Source organism: Rhinoraja longicauda, chromosome 3 (assembly GCF_053455715.1).
Source record: "Rhinoraja longicauda isolate Sanriku21f chromosome 3, sRhiLon1.1, whole genome shotgun sequence".
Taxonomy (NCBI): Eukaryota; Metazoa; Chordata; class Chondrichthyes; order Rajiformes; family Arhynchobatidae; genus Rhinoraja; species Rhinoraja longicauda.
This window is the reverse complement of record NC_135955.1, coordinates 31,347,960-31,367,101: the sequence shown is the minus strand read 5'-3', so window position 1 is coordinate 31,367,101 and position 19,142 is coordinate 31,347,960. Positions and strand designations below refer to the sequence as shown.

Genomic DNA, 19,142 nt, shown 5'->3' with positions numbered 1-19,142 from the left:
TCTATTCCCACTCAGCCCCTCATTCTTCTACACCGCAAGGATTATAGGGCAATCTTACTTAAGACACTGCTTAAACTCAATCTAATAAATTTGCATTACATTTACACCTGTCTACCCTTGTTACAGCATTATTATCCTTCCTAACAAATGAAATCTAAAACTGCATGTTCCTCCAAGTGTGTTTGGACCCAAGCTCCATACAACAGCAGCAACGTTTCTAGGCTTTCGATCTTCCCTGCAATAAATTTCCTATTTACCTCCACAATTCATTGCTGTATCTGCATGTTTTTTTTTCATTTTTCATGAACCAATACATCAAAATCATACCATTTATCTTGCAATTTAAAATAAAATCCCTCTTTTTTTCTGGATATTAGTAACTGCACATGATGGTTTACAGAAAAAGACACAAAGTGCTGGAGTAACTCAGTTGCTCAGGCAGCATCCCTGGAGAGCATGGATAGGTAATGTTTCAGGTCAGGACAATTCTTCAGATTATAAAAGGAATCCGACCTGAATCGTCACCTATCCATGCTCTCTCGAGATGCTGCCTGACCCGCTGAGTTACTTCATCATCTTATGTCCCTCTTTTTCTCCATTTGCCTGGGGATATAGAATGTAGAACAGTACAGCATTAAAAATAGGCCCTTCGGCCCATGATGTCTGTGTTCAACAGGATGTCAAATTAAACTAATTCCTTCTGCCTGCATATAAACTATATCCATTCTTGCATGTGCCAATCTAAAGCCTATTAAATGCCACTATAATATCTGCTTCCATCGCCACCACTGGCATTCCAGGCACCTACCCACATTTTGTGAAAAAATACCTCATGGCCAATACCAAGCTCATGATGTTTCCTGAAGGCCACTGTGAAAAGAGAATGAGGTAGCCTTTACATTAATAAAGATGCAACAATTAGGAGAAACATACAGACACTTACAGTGATATTCCTGGCCAGGAAACTTGGTGTTTCATCATTTATCGGTCGGATTATGACATAAAATGGAACTTCCATGGACCGATGCTTCCCATCAGTAACATACAGAAGGAACTGATCCGCTGTTGGTTCAATCCGTTGATGTCGTGACTGAACATAGTTTATATGCAACTCTTTTATGTGCGTTAGGTCAAATGAACCTAGGAATAGAAAAATAATGGAAATGGCTGAGAAGGACCTTATATATTAGAATGGGTGGGAGGGTGGAACATTATTGACAACTCCAACTCCTGTTAACACCACAGTCTGCGGAATGAAGCAAAGTCCAATTTATTCCCTCTTAACAATGTGCCATCCATGATTGAAGGGTATATATCATTGGGAATTGGGCAGGAAAATGGGGTTGAGAGGGAATGAATGATAGATCAGCCATGATTGAATGGCAGAGTAGACCTGATGGTCTGAATGGTCCAATTCTGCTCCTATGACTTTATGAACACAAGGAATATTCCCCTTTTCCACTTTAGTCAAAGAATCCTAGTATCATGCAGCACAGTAGGGGCTCTTTCACTCCACCTTATTCATGCCAATTATATTGCCATTCTACCATAATCACATTTGTTGACATTAGGCCCAAACCCCTCTTTGCCTTTCCCATCCAAGTACCTGTCCAAATGTCTTTTAAACATTTTAATTGTATCTGCCTCTATTGGCAGTTCATCCCAGATATTCACACCTCTCCATGTGAAAAACGTATCCCTCGAGATCTCCTTTAGATTTATGCCCTCGTACCTTAAAGCTGTGCCCTCTAGTTCTAGACTCTCCTTCCCTGTGAAAAAGACACTATCCATGCTACTCATAATTTTATAAATTTCTACAAGATCACCCCTCACCCTCCTGTTCCATTGAGAATAAACCCAGGAAATTCCATTACTCTTTACAACTAAAGCCTCCATTTCAGGCAGCATCCCGGAGAATCTATTCTCCATGTTCTCCATTGCTACCACATCTTTATGGTTTTATTAATGAGGTTACCAATTTAATGTTAGATCAAATGGCAAATAATCACAAGACATCGAGTTCGACTGCTGAAATTCACAGCATGCGGAGTCTTCATAATCGGTGAAGTATCATTTTTATACCTGAGTTGTATACGAACTGTGCTGTCAGAGAGACAATAGTGCATGAACTCACTGGATTTAATAAAGTGGGTGGACAGGTCAGGTAGTAAGAATCTTTTCCCTATGGTGATGGTGTCTAAGGAAAGTGGACACATATTTAAGGCAAGAGATAGGAGGTTAAGAGGCCATCTGAGAGGGAGTTTTTTCACACAGAGAGTGGCTAGAATCTAGAATTTTGATGGTGGTGATAGAGGCGGAGACTCACACAACATTTAAGAAAGATTGACAAGGCTTTAAAGGGCTGTGGATCAAATATGGGTTACTGAGATTAGTACAGATATGTAGAATGGTCAGCATCGACATGACGGGTTGGAAGGACCTGCTTCTGTGTTGCACAACACTATGATTCTTCAGAACAAAACAAATTGCTGGAAGAACTCAAAAGGTCAGACAGTACCTTCAACGTTTGTTTTGCTCAAGATTCCAGCATTTGCAGTCTCTTATATCTCACCAAGACTCTTTAAACTGTCTCTCTTCCCTCTCCGCTCCTAATCCTGATGCAAGGTTTCAACAATTGTCATCCATATCTTTTCCCTCCATAGATGCTGTTCAACTACTGAGTGCATTCAGCAGATTGTTTGTTGCTTCAGATTCTAGCATCAGCAGTCTCTTGCCTGATTAAAGTTTGTAGAGTTGTGAAATCCTATCTGAACAATGGTTTGAGCTTTGGGTTCATTCTTTGAGATTGTTCACTGTTTTACATCTTAATAACTTGGAGACAACAACTCAATTCTCTGAGAATACACTTTTGCAAATTGCTATCAAAGTATAGTGTTTTCGACTATTGGCATATCCAATGTGTAGTTTTTATCTAAAGGGGCAATGTCTACTTGAAAAAGTATGCAGCAACCATGCGTAATTTTAGTTAAGGAGTAATAAGAGTAGTAAGATGCTCTTTTTCAAATTGATATCTGGATGATGATATTTGATTTATTTAACCATCAAAGTATGGCGATCAAGGCTTTTGTTGGACACTTTATTCTTGATAAAGGGGCAACTTTGTGCTCCATAAACTGGATTTTATAGACTAATCTTTCAATATGGAGAGATAGTTTAACAGCTAATAGAGAGAAGAATTCTGAGTGGATTGGAGGATAGATTCATTTCCGATTGATCTTACCTATACTGATGCCCATGTTGCTCTTCTCGTGCCCTGGCGATGGTAATGTGTTTTCTATGTAACCAAACGTAGGTGGGGACCACAGGACGAAAGACAGTTCATCATCTGCAGTATCTGGATCGCTAGCGCACAAGTGGTCGACAGTGATGGCAGCTGAAAACCCCTCATCAACAACAAATAGTTCACCTGGAATGAGAATACTTTTGAAATTAAAACACAGATGTCTGTATTAATAATCCAAGGATTATATTGCTCTGGTAACTTTATGAATAAACCATTTGTTTTCTGAGCACATTAGTAGTAACACCATAATTATAGGAAATAGAACAAAGTGGCATATTAATAATTTGCACTAAAGTTATCTCTTTTCAACATGGTATATGATTAATAAATATTTTAAAGCAAACTAGTTTTGTTTATTGTTTGAAGAAAACGAGGTGTTGGAGAAGCTTTGCAGAATATGTTGCTAGATAATGTTCTGCATCGGCAACCTGTTGGGTTACATCATTCTGGCTTCAAAAGGAACTGGCAACATTCAGCTGTTTCTTGGGACTAACAAGGGATCTGCTAAGTCCAAGGCACAATGCATGATAATGTACCATAACTCCTCAAGTACAGCATCATTGTTAGACACAAAATGCTGGAGTACTTCAGCGGGATAGGCAACATCTCTGGAGAGAAGGAATGGGTGACGTTTCGGGTCGAGACCTTTCGGGTCCCGTCAAGACCTTTCTGGACCCGAAATGTCACCCATTCCTTCTCCCCAGATATGCTGCCTGTCTCGCTGGGTTACTCCAGCATTTTGTGTCTATCTTTAGTTCAAGTCAGCATTTGCAGTTTCTTCCTACACACGGCATCATTGTGCTGGGATTCCCAACCATTAGGCTATTGAAGCAGCCTCTGAACCTGAACTAGCCAGATCTACCACTGCCACTAATATAGGTGATGAACCTTGGTTCAGTAATGTAGACTGAAAAAAACATGGCAGGCATGGCTAAAGGTGTGCCTACTTGGTAAAGCTCTGAAATGTGACTACACAGATCAGCAGAAGCAAAGCTAAACAGTGGTGACACCCGCCGGTCACATCAAAGCTGTACCAGTGAAAGTGGTAAATTTATCTGGAATCATTGAGTGTACATTCACACTAATTGAACTTAGAAATGTGGTTTTCTTACCAATAGTAATTTTTGGTGGTTGGTTGTTGATGGGCATGACAGAGATGTTGAGATCGTAGACAGGAAGAGAATCATGCAGAGGTAATGGTGGAACAAGTGGTTCTTCATTGCAGCAGTGTCCAAGCGTGCCTCCATCCCAATCAGACACTACAAACGTCATAGTGTCAAAGCAGGGTGTTAAACCCACCTCACCACCTAAGGGAAAGAAACAAGACGAGAATCAAACTCTATGAGGCTTTGCTTTGTGTAATTCTTAGATTAAGAACGATATTTCAATTAACAGGCACCCGCGATGCGCCACATGGCAGCAGAAGGCTCCCGAGATGCGCCGCAGAACCAAGCAACCCAGTGGGTGGGCTGCCAAGGGCAGGGACTCTTTGTGTGCTGTCTAGGCGAGGTCTGCTGTATGATTTTACCAGATTGTATGCCAAAACAACGACTTTCACTGTACTGATGTACATGTGACATTAAAGTATCATTGAAAGGTTGGATTAAAACTTCCTGAGCATTCTAGCCTCTCCACATTTCTACTCGGGCTCAGAGAGTGGTCACTCCTGTTGGTTCAGGTCCTGATGAAACTGGGATCTCGCAATATTGACCAAAATGTGCTGCTGGTGAGGAGAAACGATGGCTGGCGACAGAAAATCCAGAGTAGTGTTGAAAATCCAGCGTTTTGTGCAGAAAATCCAGAGTAGTGTGCTGAAAACCCAGTGTAGTGTGCTGAAAATCCAGCGTTGTGTGCAGAAAACCCAGCGTTGTGTGCAGAAAACCCAGAGTTGTGTGCAGAAAACCCAGAGTTGTGTGCAGAAAACCCAGCATTGTGTGCAGAAAATCCAGTGTAGTGTGCGGAAAATCCAGCGTTGTGTGCAGAAAATCCAGCGTTGTGTGCAGAAAATCCAGTGTTGTGTGCAGAAAATCTAGCGTTGTGTGCGGAAAATCCAGTGTTGTGTGTAGCAATATAATGACAGACCTTCACCAATTTGGAAACATTAACTATTTTTCTTTTGACAGAAGCTGTCGTTTCCAGAGTGTTTCCAGCATTTTCCGTTTTTATTTCAGAGTTCCAGCATTTCGAGTTTATGTTCGTTCACAGGGGAAGTTGCGTTCCCAGCAGTTAAAGCCGGGTGGGGTTTTACATTAAAAGCAGGAACTTTTACTTTTGCCTGTCCATTCCCTCCACAGACATTGCCTGACCGATTGAGTTCCGAAAGTACTTTGTGTTTTGCCCAAGATTCTCGGTACCAACACACTGCGGAATGAATACCAGGAATATGCCAGCTCTGCTCCTGGATGCATTCGTAGAAAGATGAAGGACACTGTTGAAAGCATCCTGAATGGTTGTTTCATGGCCTGGTATGACAATTCCAATGCACAGGAGCACAAGTGGCCGCAGCAAGTGATGGAACTAACCCAGTCCCTGATGGGCACAGCGCTCTCCTTCATCAAAAGCATCTTTCAGAGTTGCTTCTTCTAGAAGGAGGCATCTATCATCAGGGCATCTATCATCATCAGACTCATGAAAGGTACTCCACAAGCCAAGATCAATTTTTTAATTCTCAACCTACTTTGTTGTGGCCCTTGCACTTTGTTTTAATCTGCAATTTCTCTGTAGCAGTAAAACTACAGAGATATGCTACATTCTGTTTTTTTTCCCCCTTTGGCATGGTATGAGTTTTTTTTTTACTGTATCAATGCACGTGGCCATAATGATAAACTTAACCCACAACATCTAAACCACAACATAGATACAAGACAGGAAAGAGGGAGAAAGCTGAAGTCTGTGTGCTCATCTTATCTGAGGTGGGGCATTGCAAAGTTTAATGGAAATACACAGTAAAAACACATAGTTGGAAACATTCATGGACAGGCAACATCTACGGAAAGATAAACAATATAATGACAGACCTTCACCAATTTGGAAACATTAACTATTTTTCTTTTGACAGATGCTGCCTGAGCAGCTGAGTATGTCATAATTTTTCGTTTTTATTTCAGAGTTCCAGCATTTCGAGTTTATGTTAGTTCACAGGGGAAGTTGCGTTCCCAGCAGTTAAAGCCAGGTGGGGTTTTACATTAAAAGTAGGAACTTTTACTTTTCCCTCCACAGACATTGCCTGACTGATTGAGTTCCGAAAGTACTTTGTGTTTTGCTCAAGATTCCAGCATCCGCAGTTCCTTAAGGGCCTGTCCCAGTTCGGCGATTTTTAAGGCGACTGCCGGTGACTAGGCTGTCGCCGCATGGGCGTCGCGGGCATGGTCATGAGTCGTCTCCAATGAGTCGTAGCAGATCTCGGATTGTCGCGGAAATTTTATTCTGTTCAAAATGTTTTGGCGACTGCTGGCTTGACGCCAATGATGGTAGGTTGTCGTTTCCTGTCGTGGGCGCTGTCGTAGGTTGTCGCCAGGTGAATTTGGTCGTCGCAGGTGCTGATCCACCTTTTATAAGAATTTTGTTTGTTTGAATAAAGTAAATTTTGGACATTTTGACCAAAGATTGATGTTTTGAAGTTATTGTATTTCAGAGTAGTTTCTCATGGCATCTCTTTCAAATATTTTAATTTCATTTATTTTGACCAATAAAACAAAATAAAACAAAATCAAATAATTTAATTTCAGATGCTGGTTAAACCGAAGACAGACACAAAAAGCTGTAGTCAGGCAGCGGGTCAGGCAGCATCTCTGGAGAAAAGGAATAGGTGACTTTTGAAGAAGGGTCTCGACTCGAAACATCACCGATTCCTTTTCTCCAGAGATGCTGCCTGGCGCATTGAATCACTCCAGCTTTTGTGTCTGTCTCAGGTGTATAGGTTAATTGGCTTCAATAAAATTGTAAATTGTCCCTAGTATGTAGGATAGTGCTAGTGTATGGGATGATCGCTGGTCGGCGCGGACTCCATGAGCCGAAGGGTCTGTTTCCACACTGTATCCCTGAAGTCTACTTGTCCCAAAATGACCACTTTGCGAAAATGTGGGAATCTCCATTCTTTCATGGATCAGGAAAGTATCGCGAATGAGCACCTTGTGTGGATCAACGTTGCTGTCGAATAGTTTTTTCTCATGCGTGTTTGTCATGCAAAGCGGCCGAGCAGAGCACGGCAGTCACTTGTGTAGGTGTGTAATTGTCGATTCTAGATGATCTTGGCATATATCCGCCCTCGGGAAATGAAACAAAGACATGCTGCATCCGAGTGATAATTCTATCCGCCCACAATTATCAAATGGATGAATATTGTGTGAAATGGGAACTGTGTTTTCTCCTACAATCCTTCTTATCGTGGGTTGCCGGTTGTCATAGCATGCGGTCGCCTAGGTGGTAGGTTGTCATAGCTTGTCATAGGCATTGTCGTGGTCATTGTCGTAGACATTGTCATAGGGTTAAAAAAAAAAAAAAAGTTTTTTCGGCGATCTGCTACGCCTTTGACAGTCGCCGGCAGTCGCCTTAAAAATCGCCGAAGTGTGGCACGCCCTTTACTTTTCTGACAGTCCTGTACTTTGCCTTAATGTTTCAATTCAGGGTTGTCAGCACAGATGTGCTGGTTTGCCAAGACTATAGTGGCACTAAAGAGTAACTCCTTACCTGTGTGTATATACTTCACTACTCCAGCAATAACTTCTGCCTGAGTAAAGTGATCAGCAATCTGGTTGTGCTTCTGTACCACCCCGTGCAATGGTTGCCTTGCAATCATAAACAACAGCTTCTCATCATTGCTGTCAATGTCAGTGGCATGGAGATTTTCTGTCGAAATGACAACTTCTCCCCCTTCAACGCAGTAGAGCATGGGGTTCAAACCAGGCTTCAGTGCCGGAGGTTCATCGTTCACTGGTATCACCTAGTGGGTAAATACAGTATAGTTGTGCATTACTGCAGTAATACCCGATTGCCAGGCTATCGGGGGTTAACTTTGAAACAAGGTTAAAGTTCAGGTATAACAAGGTACCAAAGGCAACTCCAGTTAGTAAGAGTTGATCAGTACACCATCTTAGTCATATCGGGACAGATTTTGAGTTTGCACACTAGTGTACAATTTCAGTCCCATTTCACAGTTCACCAGATACATAAATAGGTTCTCTTCGATATAATATTTGCAATTAATTAGAGAATAATAGAAATTTAGGATTCAAACAAAGACTATTCTGCCTGTGCCTGCCAAAATAAATGAACTAAAAAATTGGAAACATAGAAAATAGGTGCAGGATGAGGCCATTCGGCCCTTCGAGCCAGCACCACCATTCATTGCGATCATAGCTGATCATCTACAATCAGTAACCCGTGCCTGCCTTCTCCCCATATCCCTTGATTCCACTAGCCCCCAGAGCTCTATTTAACTCTCTCTTAAATCCATCCAGTGATTTGGCTTCCACTGCCCTCTGTGGCAGAGAATTCCACAAATTCACAACTCTCTGGGTGAAAAGGTTTCTTCTCACCTCAGTTTTAAATTCTGCCACCTTTAAGCAGTGTGTTCCTAAATCCAAGCTTTTGGTTGAAAATATTTATCTTCAGCTCCTATTCAATCCTACTAATTGACTTGGCTGAGGGATTAAGATTCTTCCACTTTACACTTTGATAAATAAGCAATTCCATCAGTTTGACTTGTCCCCCTTCAGTCCCAGACGAGATCACCTTTCTTCAAACCTAAAAATTCCCACTTTCGACAACACCCTTGAAATTCTACACTATATCCTTCCTAATGGCAGCACATCATTCTTGTAAAGTACGCAATACTCCAACCATATTTTACACAGTTTGGGCATGATATCCTGCTCGCCTCAGCCTGAGGATAGTCATAGTGTCACAGAGTCATACAGCATGGAAACAAAACCTTTGTGCCAACTGGTCCACACTGAACAAGTTGTCTACCTGAGGAAGTCCCATTGGCCGGCATTAGACCTATTTCCCTCTAAAACTTAAATAACCCTGGCTTTTTTTTTTCTGCACACTGTAATTGCACCTGCTTCTACTTCTGCTTTCTTGGGCAACTCATTTCACTACCCACTACCTCCTGTGAGAAAAGCTTGATCCTCAGGTCCACTTTAAATCTTTCTCCTTGCACCGTTAAACCTATTTCCTCCTAAATGAGTCCCACTGTCCACGGGTATGTTAAAGTCCGAGTTTAGCCTAGCTATGCTTTAGAAACATTTTTGGTCATTCAAACTCATTTTACTTTTAAATCTAAAATTACAGGGCACTAGAAATCCTTTTATGCAATGCAAATTTATTTGCTCTGCCATTCCCCTACTTCCCTTTCTTTCAAAGGCAGCACTTCCCGACATCAATAAACCTCTGTAGGTACAGTTCAGCCATCAGGCAGCATCTCTGGATAGAAGGAATGGGTGACGTTTTGGGTCGAGACCCTTCTTCAGTCAGGTGAGAGGGAGACATAGAGATATGGAAGGGTAAGGTATGAAAATGAGAGATTAAAGGGGATGACGACCCAGGAAAGTGTAGAATGGATCAATGCGAACAATCAGTGTTACAATTGTTAAAATCATAGAGACATATCTTTATGTCTCTCTCTCTCTCTCCCCTGACTCTCAGTCTGAATAAGGTTCTCGACCCAAAACATCACCCATTCCTACTATCCAGAGATGCTGCCTGGCTCCCCGAGTTACTCCAGCATTTTGTGCCTATCTTTGGTGTAAACCAGCATCTACAGTTCCTTCCAACACAGTTCAGCCATGCAATCTGGAGATTGTCTTTGACCATCTTAGCTTCCAAATTATCACAGGATGAGTCAGCTGATTCAGCAGCACACATCAGTCTGCTGCTCCTCCCGGCAATGAAGACTTTTCCATCACTCCCCTCAACAAAGTAGATTTTATCTACCTCTCCTCTGAATGGAGTGCCTGAGAGGAACAATGGAAGATTGTGTAAGAAGGAACTGCAGATGCTGGTTTAAATCGAAGATAGACACAAATAGCTGGAGTAACTCAGCGGGACAGGCAGCATCTCTGGAGTGAAGGAATGGGTGACGTTTCGGATCAAGACCCTTATTCAGAATGGAGGATTGTCCCTTTTGCAGCCTTCCCTCATTCTTTGGGGCAGAGAGATTGGACCTATATGGTACCCCAGAATCCCCATGTGAACCCAGATCTTTACATGAGTTATAAGGCCTGTCACTCGTGGATGATCCACTGATGTGCAGTCATGAGGTGAAATGTTCTTGGCCAATACGTATTTCGTGGGCAATACCATATTTCAGATAAACTCACATGTCATCTTTATTCTCCTACAGCCTGCAATACCTATATATTGGCTGTTGTACTACATGGCTAGCTAAAATATGGTGGGTATTATAGATCAAGGGGTATTCCTTCCCTATTGCCTTCACCCTCTGCACTCCTGTTAGTTCAGCTGAGCACTGCGATAGTCATAACTCCCTGAAAGTGGCAACACATGTAGACAGACTTGTAAAGAAGGCATATGGTAAGCTTGCCTTCATTGGTCGGGGCTCTGCGTATAAGAGTCAGGAAGTCGTAATGAAGGTTTATAGGGCATTGATTAGGTCGCACTTGAGGTATTGCGTGCAGTTCTGGTCGTCCCATTACAGGAAGGATGTGGAGAGCTTTGGAAACGGTGCAGAGTGGGTATACCAGAATGATGCTGGGATTAGGGGGGATTGGCTACAGGGAGAGGTTTGACAGACTGGGATTGTTTTCACTGGAACGGCAGAGGTTGCCGGGAGACCTGATGGAAATATATAAAATTATGAGAGGCATAGAAAGGGTAGACGGTCAAAAATATTTCCCAGGATGGAAATGTCAAATACTAGCGAGCGTAGCTTTAACGTGAGAGGGGTAACGTTCAAGGGGATGTGCGGGGCATGATTTTTTAAAAAAGTGGTGAGTGTGCATTGGGGTGGTGGTGATGGAAGCAGATACAATAGTGTCATTTAGGAGACTTTTGGAAAGGCATAAGGATATGCAGTGAATAGAGGGATATAGATTATGTGCAGGCAGATAACAGCTGGTCTTGACGTCATGTTGCACAAATAGCTGGGGTAACTCAGCGGGACAGGCAACATCTCTGGAGTGAAGGAATGGGTGATGTTTCGGATCAAGACCCTTCTTCAGAATGGAGGATTGTGCCTGATCAGCAAGGTCCAGGTAAATCTCTGAGTTATCATATGCCGCAAAACAAGGACTGGGAATATCACTAGTCCAGTAAGAAAGCCCGCAGGAAATCAGGATGTGATAATCAGCATTCTGATAGAGATTTTTAAATCTGACATTCAACAGTTGAGTTGGATTGTAAATCCAAAACCAGAAATATTAGAAAATAGACCATTTTGTCTCCTACGACATTTAATATTGGAACAAACCCGTGTTTCAGAACTCCAGAAAACTGCTCTTGCAAAACTCTTGATCATAATCAATGAATTCTCACATACCTTGATCTCCAGAACACTTTCAGCTGAATTTGAATCATCAGTGGCTATAAAGGTGACTTCATCTTGGATTGTCTCAGAGTCATCATGTCGGTACCTATGAACATAAGGTGATTTTTATCCTTGGTTATTATCGGCATAACGTTAACCATCACTGTAGCTCACCTAACCATCTACAGCAACTAGAACTATTAGATGACATTCAATGTTATTCCTAACCAGAGTAGAGTTAATTAGACAATCCCCCTGTCAATTAGACTCATGATCCTCCAAGAAGTACCTTTTCCTCAAAAAATTCCTGCTTTTTATTGGGTACTTCCTGACAAACGTTCTATTTCTTCTACTGGGTATAGGGATTTTGTTTGTGGTACAATGAACAATCTCTTGTGATCCCTCATTCTGCTTCTGTCACATTTGCTGTAGTCAAGGTCAATAGATACTCTACGATTATGGTGCTATATTAAAATCAGATGGAGGATCTAACTCAGGCCTAAGTTACTTGTAGCAATGCAACTATTTCCAGAATGTTGCAAGTTGATTTAATGAAGTTAATACCACCGCTGTGAAATTAATTGTCCATTAATTGAACTGATGGAATGGTTTTGATTCATCGAGAGGGAGGCTGTGAATGTAAGCATTTGCTGAAAGGGTGTAGGTCATGAAGTGTTGATAGATCTGGGGACACAGGGGGGCATATTGGGAGCCATTGTCAGCTTGGGGACACGTGAAGAGGCACAAGATTTTAGGAAAGTACTTCACTTACCTACAGATTTACCAAAGTTCTGTACTGCATGATTTGGTCCATTTTATCCTTGGAGGCCCTTTTAATGTGCACCTTTTGGACATATTTGTTGTCTGTTTTCCTGGAATGCTCCAAAGGAGTGATGTAGAAGTGACATTAGGGGACTCCCAACAGGAAGAATCTGGTTAACACTCTTGATTGGTGTAATCAGACTCAGAAATGGCCAAAAACAAAGTTTATTCCAGGATAAATTCCATCACATATCAAAGGGAAAGAAAAGGATTGCAGCTAATAATAAATGTAATCTTTTTGTACTCTACACTTCTATTTATGAAGACTAGGATCCTTTATGTTTTAATCATTATCTCAATCTGTCATTTTCAAAGATACGAGCTCATGTAAACAAACTGATGGAGGAACTCAGTGGGTCAAGCAGGATCTGTGGGGGAACAGGAATTATCAATGTTATGGGTCGAGGCCCCAAATCGGACTCTGGACTTTGACTAATGAGCCATTATTAAACAACTGTTTTGAGATGAGATGAGGTTGTGCCTTGATTTACTGAATAACATTGTATCAGCCAGGAGAAGGAACTTTCATCTCATCATTCATAGTCAAACCTTATTTTTCATACATGAAGGCAACATGGACCATATTGATCCTCAAACCATTTCCATGTTGTATATCTCCACTTGCAGTTGTCTAGTTACGTAGTTCATTTTAGTTTAGTTTACAGATACAGTGCAAAAACAGGCCCTTTGGCCCACCGAGTCTGCACCGGCCAGCGATCCCCGCACATTAACACTACCCTACACACACACACGAGACAATTTTCCATTTTTTATACCAAGCCAATTAACCTACAAACCTGCATGGCTTTGGAGTGTACGAGGAAACCGAAGATCTTGGAGAAAATCCACGCAGGTCACGGGGAGAACGTACAAATTCCGTACAGCCAAGCACCTGCAGTCAGGACCGAACCTGGGTCTCTGGCGTTGCAAGGCAGTAGCTCTACCGCTGCGCCACTGTGCCGCTATATTGCCGTCGTAATTATACTTTGTTTGCTACAAAAGATTCCTCACCTAACTCTGAGTTTCTTGAGATCTGCTAGAGTGAACATGTTTCCTTCAATCATCGGAATTCCGTTCACTTCTACTTCTCCGTGCACCGGTTTCTTCTGCAGCACGACCTTGATGTAATCCTCCAGTGTGTCAACATCAGTTACCAGCAGATGATCCATGGTAATTTGGCCCACTCCCCCTTCTTTGACAGTCAATTGATTTGTGTAAATCTACAGAGAAAGAGGAAAATAATTCTTCATTTTCATCAGCTGCTTTTGGAGCAAAATGGGAAAAAATGCTTTACATTTCCACGTGGTTCTCCAGTGCAGGGTTGATGGAAACTTCTTAAGAGGTGCCAAGGGCCTAATAGGAGCCATTGGTTGAGGGTGATAGAAACGGGGGTGACAATTTCCCACCCGAGTTATAACAGGAGGAGATATTCACAGTCAATAAGTCAGTAATGCAAGACAATTGATTAGTTAGAGCCATAGAGTCATTGAGTGATACAGGGTGGAAACAGGCCCTTCGGCCCAACTTGCCCACACCGACCAACATTTTCCAGCTACACTAGTCCCACCTGCCAGCATTTGGTCTATATCACTCCAGCCCTGTCCTATCCATGTACCTGTCTAACTGTTTCTTAAATATTGATACAGTCCCTACCTCAACTACCTCCTCAGGCAGCTTGTTCCAGACATCCACCACCTTTTGTGTGAAAAAGGGTTCCTTGTAGCTTGGTGATATCAGAGAACCCAGTTGTATATGAACAGTGTAGTCTTGTCATCAGTTATATTGGAGTCGTTGAGTCATCCGGCACAGTAACAGGGCCTTTAGCCCACCATATCCATGCTGACAATCAAGTATCTGCCCATACTAATCCTATTAACCCATAGTGGCATTATTTTATTTATGTCTGTCTTTAGCTTCTCTTGCCATGCTGCACTATAAAGTCACCAGTGATCCTGGTGTCCTGCATGGCCAATGTGAGGGTTTGCTCAAATAAACACAAATCTTCAGATGCAGGGAATCCAAAATGAAAGTAGAAAATGTTGGAAACACTCTGGAGGTCAGGCAGCATCTGTGGAAATGGAAACAACATTTCAGGTTCTCGGCTCTTAATCAGAACTTAAAAAGAAAGCTTTTTTTCTCTCTATCCATGTTCTGACAAAAGTTCTAGAACCTGAAATATTAACTGTTTCACTATCCACATGTGTGTACGGACCTGCTGAATGTTTCCAGTATATCCTGGTTTTATTTCATTATTTTATATGCCATTGGTTTTGTGGAGATACAGGAGATCTGGTATCTGGAGCTAGACAGGACCCAAAATGTCAATTGTCCCTTTGTCTGCCTGACCCTGTATTTCTCCAGCAGTTTGTTTTTTGCTGGCATTACTTATTATTTCTGAATAGAAACAGTTGCAATTAATACACTGGTCCTCGAATATGAGCTCACCAAAGCCATTTCAGTTTGGCATTGTCTGTATCTCCAACATTATGTATGAGAGTTAGGAGCTAAGAGTTCCGGACAATATAAGTTTGAAATTAAAAGTACTTACTGACATCCACACAGTGATCTGAAGTACTGCTACTCTAATCTCAGAGACTTTGCTACCATAATCTGCTGCAACTAGCTGCTTGGCAGATCAGGTAACAAAATATTGATAATACACAAAGTATAGGAGTAACTCAGCGTGTCAGGCAGCATCTCTGGCAAATGTAAATAGGTGACATTTTGGGTCGGACGGTCAGACAGTATGAAAAAGTGTCCCACCCGAAATTTCACCAATCCATGTCCTTCAGAGATGCTGCCTGACCAGTTAGGTTACTCCAGCACTTTGTTTATTTTTTTTTGTAAACCAGCATCTGAAGTGACTTGTTTCTACAAAATACTGATAAGCCTGCTGTTGGCATGACTTTTTGAACTCCTGCTGCATACAGGTCCAAAACCATTCAAAAATGTAACTGCCCCTGAAGAAAGGGTTCAGCTGGCACCAGGCCAGTTATCGAAGTCTGAACTGACATCAAGTGCCAATTTGTAGGTCATTACCTCAGGGGCTTGATTGTTGACTGGGAGAACCGTGATGTTGAAGCAGAGGCCAACAAATGTGCCGCCATGTTGGTTACTGACTGAGAAATGAAACTGCAGCTGCTGTGGGTAGGGCCCGATATCCTGCAGAGGAGGCATGTAGGCCACTCTCAGGTGGTTCACAGCATCCTGAAACAAAACAAAAGAGAACGCTTACAATTAATCACAGAAAGCCACTGATAGAAACAAACGCAGTAAGAGGGCACCTATTCTGTAAAGCCCCGTATTAACTATTTCAGCTCGCCATAACTGCATTTGCAGACTCAGTGGTTTCATTTGATTGACTTTATTGCGATTGTTCCCTAAATCTGAACATCATTGTACCGCAAGGTTGTGACAATCATATCAACTTGTAAAATGGGCTCGTTATACATCCCTTCAACCTTTAGTAAAGTCCTGGCAAAAGCTGGGAAGTTCACCATTGGCTTGGAGGATAGCAGGCACAACATTGTGCCTCAGAGTCAGCAGATTGGATTCCTCCCATTGGAGTCAGGATTCACCATTAAAGCATTGAGGCTGCAGTCTTTACCATCTACATTGGGCATTGCTGTAAGCCAACATTCTGAAGAAGGGTCCCAGCCTGAAACTTCACCTATTCCTTTTCTCGAGAGATGCTGCCTGACCCACTGAGTTACTTCAGCATTTTGTGTCTATCTTCGGTATAAACCAGCATTTTCAGTTCCTTCCGACACATTCTGACTTCAACTGTCTCTCGTGTTCCTCCATCTATAGTATCCTACATGACAAAGATCTACCTTGGGTCATGTAAGATCTTTCAAATGCAGGGAGACATTTAGACATGAGAAGAATCATATATGTACATTCAACTTATCAAGCCGTTTTTTCAAAGATGCTTTTGAAAATCTCCATGTTTCTGCCCAATTTGCTTTATTTTATTCAATTGCAAATACTTACCCAATTTACACTTGAAAACTAATATTTCATGTCTCTATCAGCCCAATTAGGCAATGTGTTGTAAATCCTAAACATTTAACACATTTAATATTTTTTTCTATGAAACACAGTATTCTTTAAGCTTTCATTGTCCAACTTGTTATGATCTGGACTCTATGAAAGTAGAAGCAACTTTAAAATAACTTACAAAGTGGCACTACTGAAGGGGAACGTTTACAGTACTGTGGGGGAAGGGTGGTGGATTAAATAAGTTCATCAGGTCTTTCAAAAAACCATGAAAGAAACAATGGGATGAATGGCTGCCTTATCTGCTATATCTATCTGTGCATTATATTAATTAATAATAATTGGCCCTTTGAAACGGTTAATGTGTTTTTCTGGACATATTTGTGATTAGCTGTAGAAACATGGGTTCTATTTTTATACTGCTTCGAATTGATTCAGAAAGAAAGTAGAAGGATTGATGATTTTTTTTGCTCTTGATTCTTAAAAGGAAATTTGAAAGTAAAGCATTTTAATTACCTGTGTAAATGACCTGAGCATTGGGGCACTGGACTCTTTAATCAGCTTCTTCATGCTGTCAGTTAGTAGTAGTTTCCCAGCATCAAGCAGCCTCAACAGGTCGAAGGAAAAATACAGTTAGAACCTTGAGCAATCCCACCTTTAGAACTTCATATATCTCGACCTGAAACATCACCCATTGCTTCTCGCCCGAGATGCTGCCTGACCCGCTGAGTAACTCCAGCATTTTGTGTCTACTCTCGATTCAACAACATTCACATGATTAATGGACCTGTTTTACACAAACATCAAGAATTGTGTCTGACATCCCATCCTCCACAAGACACGTCATGAATGTAATGAAATGCTCTCCATTTGCTGATGTGATAACTAATAGCATGCCTGGCCTCACCCTATCAGAATTATTCCCTTTGCCTTATCCATCTCTCCTCCACTTTCTCTGAAACATAGAACAAGCTTGTATTTTTTTTCTCTTTTTCCTGGTTCTGTAAATGTCTTTGACGTGAGATGATAACTCTACTTCCATTTCCATTGTGGCTGCCTGACCTGCCAAGTGTTTCCAGCATTATCCGTTTCTGACTTTGTTTCAGACTTTCAACTCCTGCAATTAAAAATCTCAATTAAAATATGAAAGCCAAAATGATTCTGCATGATCTAATTTTTGGGTGGCCCCTTTGTGACGTTAATGATACTTCCAATGTATCAAAGCCGTCAACTTATCAACATACCAACCTGCAGGGAATGGAGGGATTAGCGGTGCTGGCTCGAAGGGCCAAATGGCCTCCTCCTGCACCTATTTTCTAGATGGATCCCATGCAGGCAGATGAGATTAGTTTATCTTGGCATCATGTTTGGCAAAGACATTGTGGGTTGAAGGGCCTGCTCCTGCGCTGTACCGTTCCTCGTTCTATATTCAAACCAAGCCTGAGTGTTGCCCAGGTCCTACTGCATATGGGCATGGATTGATTCATTCTCTGTAGAGAAATTACTTTGGTCCAGACCTCTCCTCAATAAAAATGCAATGCTCTTGGACATTTGTTGACTGCCAAGCACAAACGAGACTCCTGAATCTGCTTCATCTGTTACTACTTGTTTTGCTTTGTTTCCTCCTAATCTTACCCCTACCTCCTGTCTAGCAGCTGCTTCAAAGGTCTCAAACTGCATAATTGTCACACACTCAGTCTACAGCATTATTCATACAAATATCATTACGTTGCAAAGGAATCCAAAACAACATCTTGTGAAATACATTGCCAGATATTTAAGATAGTTCAGCGTGGCCATAATGTTCAAAGGAGTCGAGAAAGCATACACATACCGAGATACTGAAATAAAGAAGGGTGGAGTTGTGATTGTATATACTATTTGGCCGTTTGGAGACTCGGTGTCTGTGAAGTGCAGCTGGTTCTTCGTCAGATGAGCCATCTCGGTCTCTTTAACGACGAGCTGGCGGACAACTCCAGGTGCTTCATTGGGAAGCTGATCATCCACAGGGGTGATGTGAACAATTACAGTCTGCAAGTAAATTAACCCCATGAGAAAAGACTGCAAGAGTTTTATAGCATTAATGGGGAAATGAACATAATGTTTAGGTTTAGATTTATTATTGACTAATGTACTGAGGTACAGTGAAAGGCTTTGTTTTGCATGCAAAATAAACACATCAGATATACCATGCATCGATACAATTAGTTCACACTCAAGCATTTTAGATGGAGCACAGGGGAAATTACAGACTGCAGAATATAGTTCTCAACATTGTAGCGCACTGTAGTGCAACAGTTCCTTAGACAAAGTCCACTGTCCTCAATGGGGTAGAGGTGAATTGAGCAGTACTCTAGTTTATGGAAGGACTGTTCAGAAGCCTGATAATAGAGGGGAAGAAGCTGTTCCTGAGTCTGGCAGTGCGGGCCTTTAAGCTTCTGTACTTTCTCCCAGACAGGAGCAAAGAGGAGTGACCGGACTGGGACAAGTCTTTGATTATGTTGGTGATAAACCACAGCGCATTGCGAA

General features: G+C 41.8%; 1 protein-coding gene across 1 annotated transcript in view; it reads right to left on the bottom strand.

The window, feature by feature from the left end:
- frem1a (Fras1 related extracellular matrix 1a) overlaps positions 1-19,142 on the bottom strand; it is a 95,655-nt gene that overhangs the window by 51,757 nt on the left and 24,756 nt on the right. The window contains exons 10-18 of the mRNA XM_078395640.1: positions 18,448-18,644; positions 17,130-17,220; positions 15,654-15,821; positions 13,626-13,834; positions 11,805-11,898; positions 7,994-8,246; positions 4,417-4,611; positions 3,242-3,427; positions 944-1,140 (exon numbers count right to left, since the gene is read on the bottom strand). Of these exons, the coding sequence (XP_078251766.1) occupies positions 944-1,140; positions 3,242-3,427; positions 4,417-4,611; positions 7,994-8,246; positions 11,805-11,898; positions 13,626-13,834; positions 15,654-15,821; positions 17,130-17,220; positions 18,448-18,644 (1,590 nt within the window). The remainder of the gene's footprint in view (positions 1-943; positions 1,141-3,241; positions 3,428-4,416; positions 4,612-7,993; positions 8,247-11,804; positions 11,899-13,625; positions 13,835-15,653; positions 15,822-17,129; positions 17,221-18,447; positions 18,645-19,142) is intronic.